The 9598-nt window shown below is 40.5% G+C and overlaps 1 protein-coding gene across 1 annotated transcript in view; it reads left to right on the forward strand.

Annotated features, from left to right (window-relative positions):
* Positions 1 to 486, forward strand: part of SNX31 (sorting nexin 31) — a 74828-nt gene extending 74342 nt beyond the window's left edge. Inside the window, exon 14 of the mRNA XM_007934826.1 lies at positions 385 to 486. Within this exon, the coding sequence (XP_007933017.1) occupies positions 385 to 486 (102 nt within the window). The remainder of the gene's footprint in view (positions 1 to 384) is intronic.
* The last annotated feature ends 9112 nt before the right edge of the window (positions 487 to 9598 follow it).

Consider the following 9598-nt stretch of genomic DNA (forward strand, 5'->3'; position numbering starts at 1 on the left):
TCAATTCCACCTCATGGCAGCCCCACGTGTGCATCAGAGCAGAACTGGGTTCCATATGGTTTTCATTGGCTGATTTTTCAGAAATAAGTCACCAGGCCTTTCTTCCGAGGTGCCTGTGTGAGGACTTGAGCTTTCAGTCTTTAGATTAGCAGACAAGTGTGCTAACCGCTAGCACCACTCCAGGACTCCAACGGATGCACACCTACCCAAAAATAAAGCTTCTGCTGTATAAAACCACTTAATGTAACCATTACTCAAACAATATAACCTTTCTCGTGACCTTTTAATATTGTTTTAACTTTCCTAAACTTTTTTTTTGTTATTTTCATTATGGAAATTATTTCTGCTCATATACATTCTGACCTCTCTGTGTTTGGTTTGCAGTGGAAAGATTATTCTAATTTTCTACCAAGAAAAAGCAAGATTTCTATTAAAGTAGCTGAAGATGACAGTGTTTTTGGGACCATAAAGGAAGAAGATCTTTGAAGAGAAAGTCTCACTTTTTTAAAATGCCTTCTAAGACTATCTTAAGACTGTTAAGGGTTTGGGGGTTGCAGGTGGGCTTCTTAGCTACTGATGGACGAAATTGGACTCCCTCCATGATGATTTTTTGGCACTAAGTCTTATTTGTCAAGATCCCTACAACTTAGATAAAGCCAAAATGAAACCAACCCCACTGCCATCAAATCAATTCTGACGCACAGCGACCCTATAGGACAGACTAGAACTGCCCCATAGGGTTGCCAAGGCTGTAAATCTTTACAAAAGGAAACTGCCTCATCTTTCTCCCATGGATGAGCTGGTGGGATCGACCTACCAACCTTTTGGTTAGTAGCTGAGTGCTTTAACCACTATGCCATGAGAGCTCTTCACAATGTAAAGTTCTACGTAAATCTCAAGATTGAAAAATAAAAAAAGGAACCAAAGTTGTACAGTTTATTTTTAATGACTTATAAATGACAAATGGCAAACTCATATCAAGTAATATGAAGCTCATTGTATTTTTTTTCCTAAAACAAATGTTTAGCTGGACACGTGCTGATGATATTTCACGAATAAAAGGCTCATATAACGTGCATGCAGTGAGTCTAGAATGTTTCCATCTTAGATGTACTTTCCACATGGAGATGAAGAAACTCGACTGCTTTGAATGTTAAGTAATGCAGTTGCTTGTAACTGTGCTGTGAAAGCGTCTGGAGGCCTTAGAGTAGGACACATGATGACGTTTGTCCCAGTCCTGTGAGCCTGTGTGTTTGGGGTTAAGTTCTAAAGACATGACTCATCAGTGGAGAAAAATAGGGCTCTTTCTAAGAAATGGAATCATTGAAAAAGAAATCTGTGCTTCACGGATCCATCCACAGAATCCCAGCAAGAAGATGAGATGCTGACTTGGTCCTGTAAGTGATTCTGAGCTCACCAGTATAGACGTCCTCAGAGGAGCAGGCTGTCCCTTTCTGTGTGTCTCCACAGTTGTCATTGTGTTCTGTCCTTAGAGTAGAGAACTCAGTTCAATAATCATCATGCTATTTTGATTGTGTGGGGTTTTTTTTTTTGTGGAAAGTAACATTTGATATCAGATACTTCACAAGTCTTTCAGCTTTAAAAATGCATACTTTTTCACTGAATTTTCCTTTCCTCAAACTTAGGAGTTTTCAGTAATCACATGGTAATTACTGTAATTATGTTTAGAATTAAGAGCACAATAAGGGAAAAGAATAGTGGAATCTGTTTAATATAATTATTTAAAGTGCAATATTCTAATATTCTTTTCTAACTGGGTCCTGTAACTGCTTATATAATAAATATGAAATATATTCTTTGAGTGTAGAATTTACTGACATTCTGTGAGTAATCTTTCTGAAATACAGAATCTATTAAAGCCCTTTAATAGTGGAAATTATCAAACAATATCATTACTATCACACACAAATAAAATTCTGCTGAAGATAATTTAAAAATTTTGCAGCAGCATATTGACAGGGAGCTGACATGGTATTTCCAATCACCTCATATGCATGTGAAAGCTGGACAATCAGTAAGGAAGACAGAAGAATGCCTTGTTAATGCCTTTGAATTGTGGTGTTGGTGAAGAATACTGAAAATACCATGGACTGCCAGTAGAACAAACAGATCTGTCTTGGAAGAAGTGCCGCTGAAGGATCCTTAGAAGCAAGAATGGCCAGACTTCATCTCACCTACTTTTGTCATGTTGTCTGAAGGGACCATTCCCTGGAGAAGGATGTCATGCTTGGCAAAGTGGAGGGTCAGTGAAAAAGGGGAAGCCCCTCAGTGAGAAGGACTGACCCAGTGGCTGCAATGATGGGCTCAAGTACAGCAAGGATTGTGAGGATGGCACATGGCCGGGCAGTGTTTCATTCTGCTGTATGTAGGGTGGCTATGAGGCAGAGCTGACTCAATGGCACCTAAGAACAGCAAGACGGCAACAATAGTTGGTCAATCCTTCTACCCATAACTACTGTTGTTGTTGTATGCCATCGAGTCATCTCCGATTCATAGTGATCCCTCCTTGGGTTTCTGGGCTGCTCGAAGGAAGGTTGGGCAATCCTACTTCCGTAGTGATGCTGCCTCAGAAACCCAAGGAGGGGTCGCTATGAGTCGGGGCTGACTCGACGGCACATAACAACAACAACAAATCTCTACAGAAGTAGATTGCCCATCTTCCTTCGGAGGAGTGGCTGGTGGGTTTGAACCACCAACCTTCTGGTTAGCAGTCAAATGCCTTAGGCACCATGCCACCAGAGCTCCCGCCATAACTTCTAGTACCTTAAAGTTTGATATTTGTATTTTAGGCTGTAGTAGGATATTTTTGCAAAGGGGAAACACAAACATCCCAAATCATCCATGATGAGCATTTTTGTGGATTGCATACATTTATAGATTGAAATGACATCTGCCTTTTTTTTTTTTTTTGTCAATTTAATATTAGTCAAGGGCTTTCTTTCACAGTGTAAGGGACATTGTAGATACTAGGAATTCAAAGAGAATTTGTATTTCAAGTGAGAAGACCCATATGACATTGCAGTATTTATAGGTCAAAAAATGATTACATGTTGTCAATTTCATATGCTTCAGTTTCCTACGTAATTCTGGGTAGTCCCAGACAACATAGCAACTCCATGTGACAGAGCAGAACTTCCCTGTAGAGCTTCCTAAGCTGTAATTTTTAATGGAAGGAGCCTTGTGGTGCAATGGTTAAGTGCATGGCTGAGTCACCTGTTCCAACCCACTAGCCACTCCATGGGAGAAAGATGTGGCAGTCTGCTTCCATATAGATTTACAGTCTTGGAAATCCTACAGGGCAGTTCTACTCTGTCCTATTGGGTCACTATAAGTCAGAATCAATTCGAGAGTAACCAGTAATCTTTACGGGAGAGGATTGCCAGATCTTTCCTCTCTCAGAGCAGCTGGTGGGTTTGAACTTCTATCCTTTAGGTCAGTAGCCAAGCACTTTTAACATTGTACCCCCAGGGCTTCTTAGCATGTAGTAAGTGTCAAATGTGTAGTGTGGACATGTGTGTCAAAGGAAGTTGGAGGAGCACTCACAGGAAGAGGAGCTTTGAGGAAAGAGTAGAACCAGGTGGGGCAGAGGTGGGGGACACACTAGATAAAAAAGAAGGAAAAGCATAGGTGGGGGAATGAAGAGGTGTTTGGGAAACAATGAGCAAACCTGCTAGCCGGTTGTGTATATTTTCACTACAATAAAATTGTTAAGAGCATTTATAGTATACATTGTGAAGAATAAAGGAGCTGGAGTGGTAGAAAACAAAATTCAAAGTTTGCTTGGTAAATGACATGTTCCTTAGCAGTTAAAAGAAGGGGCTGTTAGCCCCTTTTGGAGTTACTGGGCCTATCCTTATCTAGAGGGAGTTTGGGATGTTGAGTTATTTCTAGATCAAAACACTTGCTCATCGGGTTAAAAAGTCTGACTCCAGCTGCCAGAGCGGCCTTCCCTGCTGCAAGCCCTGAGACAAGATGGCGGGTAAGACCCATCATTCCTCATTCTTCCAGTGGTGCTGTTCCAGCAAGACCCTTCCAACAGTGCAGTCATCCTGTAACAATGGAGAAGACACCTGACATACCACTTTGATAAAGGTAGGCCAACACTAATACCCTTAAAGTAACTCAAGAGATGGCTTTAGCATGTGGCATGGCTTTGCCAACAGTAATACCCTTAAAGTAACTCAAGAGATGGCTTTGGCATGTGGCATGGCTTTGGAAATTGTGTACATTTTAGCCTACAGATTTCTCACGTACCTGCAAAAATGGCCCCCAGTCAGCCAAATTTTCTCCCAATACACCTACATTCACCAACATTACTTTTCTCCACTTCTGGATACCCATATATGTCTCTACTGCTGTTCATATTTATAAAATAACTAACATAAGCAATGTGCCCACAGGCCAACACACTTGAATTTGAATAGCAAAGATTATTGTTGTGTAGTTAGTTGTAGTTGAATCAGCTCCTACTCCTGGTGACCTCTGTGTAACAGAATGAAGCATCGCCCAGTTCATGATCGTTGAGGTACTCAGGTGCATCGTTGCAGCCACTGTGTAACTTCAGTGCCTTTCAACTGGGAAGGTTATCTTGGAACACTGTGTCAGACAGTGTCCCGCTGTTTTCCATAGGGTTTTCACTGGCTAATTATCAGAAGGAGGTCTCCAGGCCTTTCTTCCTGCTCTGTCTTAGTCTAGAAGCTCTGCAGTAACCTGTCAACCATGGGTGACCCTGCTGGTATTTGAAATACCAGCGGCATAGCTTCTAGCATCACAGCAAAATGCACACCTCCCCAGCACAACAAACTGAAAAACTGGTGGTGGTAAGAGATAAGGAAAAAGAGCAGAGTTGATTAGAGTGTAACGCAGAATGGCATCCCCATGGGCTAGTTTTCTGGAATACACTTTGGGAAAAGTTGCCCTGTAATAACTCTTAAGAGATGCCCTGTAACATTGCCCCACAGCCTGAGCCTCTAAGGTCTCCTGCAGGCAAGCATGTGCTGACTGTGAAGGGCTGACCAGCTCACCAAAGCTGGAATGCTCAGAATTGTCCCTAGAAGAGAGGATCGTGTTATCCTATTATCAGGAGGGTCCACTAGACAGGCTGAGGGAGTGGCCATGTGGATTCTGGATTGTGGTAGCCGGAATATAAAGTATTTCTGTCCTTCATAAGGCTAGTCTCATTCCTGTCATCAATGATCTAAGGAAAAAAAAGATCAAGAAAAAGATAGGTACATTTTGCTGGCTTTTGTCATACCAAAAAAACATTGCTGAGTTAATTCATTGTTGTTATTAGATGCAATTGAGTTGGTTCTGACTCATAGTGACCCTATGTACAACTCAGTGACCCTGTGTACAACAGAACAAAATATTGCACAGTTCTGCACCATCCTTAACAATTGTTTCTATGTTTGAGTCCATTGTTGCAGCCATCAACCCATCTCATTGAGAGTCTTCCTCTTTTTTGCTGACCCTCTACTGTACCAAGATAATGTCTCTCTGTAGGGATGGGACTCTCCTGATAACATGTCCGAAGTATGTGAGACAAAGTCTCACCGACCTTCCTCCTAAGGTGCATTCTGGGCATACTTCTTACAAGAGAGATTTGTTCATTCTTCTGGCAGTCCATGATATATCAATATTCTTCACCAACACCATAATTCAAAGGCATCAACTCTGCTTCAGTCTTGCTTATTCCTTGTCCAACTTCTGCATACATATGAGACGTTGCAAAATACCATGCCTTGGGTCAGGCACACCTTAGTCCTCAAAGTGAGATCTTTGCTTTTAACACGTTAGTCTTTTGCAGCACATTTGCCCCATGCAATATATTGTGTGATTTCTTAACTGCTGCTTCAGTGCATGTTGATTGTGGACCCAAGTAAAATGAAACCCTTGAAAACTTCAATATTTTCTCCCTTCATCATGATGTTGCTTATTGGTCCAGTTGTGAGGATTTTTGTTTTCTTTATGCTGAGGTGTAATCTATAATGAAGGCTGTAGTCTTTGCTCTTCATCAGTAAGTGCTTTAAGTCCTCTTCACTTTCAGCAAGGAAGGTGGTGTCATCTGCATATTCCACACAGTTGAGTGCTTTTGCATGGTCAATAAAGCACAGGTAAACATCTTTCTGATATTCTGTGCTTTAAGTCAAGGTCCACCTGACATCATCAATGATATCCCTCATTCCATGTCCTCTTCTGGATTCAGCTTGAATTTCTGGCAGTTCTCTGTTGTTGTACTGCTTCAACTTATTATTGTTATTATTAAACTTTTTATTGTGATTTGGGTGAAAGTTTACAGAGAAAATTATTTTCCATTCAACAGTTGATATGCATTTTGTTTCATGACGTTGATGGCAATCCCCACGATGCTACAGCTCTCTTCCCCCTTCCTCTCTGTGGTTACATTTTTCCTGTGACCTTTCCTATATTTCTGCCTTCTGAGCTTTCTCTCTGCACAAATGCTGCCCTTCTGATCTCCCGTGGTTTATTGTTCTAAGGAGTTCACCTCCCTGATATAACTGTTCACCTAGTAGGCCTGTCTTTTATTTGGCTGAAGGTTAGGTCACGGGAGTTTCACCAGTCTCCATCATATCAGTTAGCCTGGTCTATTTTTTATGACTTTTAGTTTTGTTCCACATTCCCCCCACACATACACTCTATCCAGGATCTACAGTTCTGATCACTTTGCAAGTGGTTGGCAAATGGTAGCTGGACACCATCTAGTTCTGGTCTCAGGGTTGTGTGGGCTGAGGTTCCATGGTCCACTAGTCCCTTGGTCTAATTGCATCCATGCATCTTTGATTTTCCTCAATCTTCTTTGCTCTGGACAAGGATAGACCAATAGTTGCATCTTAGATGACTGGATGTAAGCTTTTAAGACCCCAGTCACTACTCACCAAAGTAGGATATAGAACAATGTTTTTATGCCAATTGAGTTTGATGTCCCTGGTGACCATGATCCTGAGCCCACAGGCCCAGCAACTCATTCCCTCAAAGTGTTTGGTTGTGGCTAAGAAGTTATTATAACTGTCCCCTGACCGCTTCAACTGCTTTTTAATTATCTTCAGAAAAATTTTACTTAAGTGTGATATTAATGGTATTGTTTGATAATTGCCACATTCTTTTGGATCACCTTTAATTGGAATAGGCACAAATATGGATCTCTTTCAGATGGTTGGTTAGGTAGCTGTCTTCCAGATTACTTGACATAGACTAGCAAGCACTTCCAGCATTGCATCTGTTTGTTGAAACATCTCAGTTGGTATTTATCAATTCCCAGAGCCTTGTGTTTTGCTAAATGCCTTCAGTGCAGCTTGGACTTCTTCCTTTTTTAGTAGCATCAGTTCTTGATCATATGCTACCTTCTGAAATAGTTGAATGTCAACCAGTTCTTTTTGGTACAGTGATTCTGTATTCCTTCCATGTTCTTTTGATGCTTCCTGTATCATTCAACATTTTGCCAACATAATCCTTCAGTACTGCAATTTGAGGCTGGAGTTTTTTCTTCAGTTCTTTCAGCTTAAGAAATGCTGAACATGTTATTCCCATTTAGTTTTCTACCTCCAAGTCTCTGCACATTTCATTATAATAATACTTTACTTTGTCTCCTCAAGCCTCTTTTCGAAATCTTCTGTTCAGCTCTTTTACTTCATTTCTTCCATTTGCTTTAGCTACTCTGTTCAAGAGCAAGTTTCAAAGTCTCTTCTCACATCCATTTTGGTATTTTCTTTCTTTCCTGTCTTTTTAATGACCTTTTGCTTTCTTCATGTATCATGTCCTTGATGTCATCCAACAACTCATCTGGTGTTTGGTCACTAGTGTTCAGTGCATCAAATCTATTGTTCAGATGGTTTCTAAATTCAGGTGGGATATACTCAAGGTCATACTTTGGCCTTTGTGGAAGTGTTTTAATTTTCTTTAGCTTCAACTTGAACTTGCATATGAGCAATTGGTGGTCTGTTCTACAGTTGGCCCCTGTCTTTGTTCTGACTGATGATATTGAGCTTTTCTATTGTCACTTTCCACAGATGTAGTTGATTTGATTCCTTTGTATTGTACCCAATCAGGTCCATGTGTATAGTCACTGTTTATGTTGTTGAAAAAAGGCATTTACAATGAAGAAGTCATTGGTCTTGCAAAATTCTATCATGTGATATTGTTGTTGTTATTATGTGCCATCACCAAGGGCATATTTTCCAACTACTAATTCTTCTTTGTTTCCAACTTTAACATTCCAATCACCATTAATTATCAATGTATCTTGACTGCATGTTGATCAGTTGGAGACTGCTATAGTTGGTAAAAAAAAATCTTCAGTTTTTTCATCTTTGGCATTAGTGATTGGTGTGTAAATTTGAATAGTTGCATTAACTGGTCTTCTTAGTAGGTGTATGAATATTATCCTATCACTGACAGTGTTGTACTTCAGGATAGATCTTGAAATGTTCTTTTGATGATGAATGTGAAACCATTCGTCTTCAATTTGTCATCTCTGATATGGTAGACCATAGATTGTCCAGTCCAAAATGTCTAATGCCAGTCCATTTCAGCACACTAATGCCTACGATATCAGTCTTCAAGGTTTCATTTCATTGTTGACCACTTTCTATTTTCCTCGATTCATACTCATACATTCCACATTCTGGTTATTAATGGATGTTTACAGCTGTTTCTTCTCATTTTCAGTCATGCTATACAAGCAAATGGAGGCCCTGAAAGCTTTACTCCATCCACCTCGTTAATATTGACTCTAGTCTAAGGAGGCACCTATTTCCTGGTTGTATTTTGAGGGCCTTCCAGCCTGAGGGGCTCCTCTTCTGGCCCTGTATCAGACACTGTTCCACGGTTACTCATAAGGCTTTCACTGGCCAGTGTATTTTTTTTTCACAAGTCGATTGTCAGATTCTTCTTTCTAGGCTGTCTTGGACACTCCACTGAAACGAGTCTACCACAGGTGGCCCTGTTTGTATTTGAAATATCAGTGGCATAACTTCCAGCATCACAGCCACATGGAAGCCGCCAGCGAAGGGCAAGGCAACAGATGAGTGGTGGTCAGTTAACTTAGAAAAGGATTTCCAGTGGCTGTGGAGTGAATTCCACTCACGGCACACCCGTGTGTGTCAGAGAACTGTGCTTCATAGGGTTTTCAATGGCTGGTTTGTTTGGAAGTAGAAGACCCAGCCTGTTTCTCAGGTGGATTCGAACCTCCCAGCCTTTCAGTTAGCAGCCAAGTGCATTAACCACCTGAACCACTCTAACCAGTAATCTTTATAAAATGGTTTTGAAGCTTTAAAATTGCACTTTTCCCTCCATTTTATTGAGATATAATTGTTCTTTGCTTGTAAGTTGCCTTATAATATTTGTAAAATTCTTAAGAAGTCAATCATTTGTATAACCATTTTTCAGATTAAAAAAAAATTAGAGGTAAAGAAAGTACATGCTGTTATAATGGCATATAATGTTTGAGGTCTAGCCCATGAACTTTTCTGTGGGGCAAAGTCTTTAGCTTACCATATGGGCTTTGCTTATGTAATGTCTTGGAAGAAGTTAAACATTTAGTTGATTTAAGGCGCTGACC

Source organism: Orycteropus afer, unplaced genomic scaffold (assembly GCF_000298275.1).
Source record: "Orycteropus afer afer isolate SDZICR_OR568_19922 unplaced genomic scaffold, OryAfe1.0 scaffold00021, whole genome shotgun sequence".
Classification (NCBI taxonomy): domain Eukaryota; kingdom Metazoa; phylum Chordata; class Mammalia; order Tubulidentata; family Orycteropodidae; genus Orycteropus; species Orycteropus afer.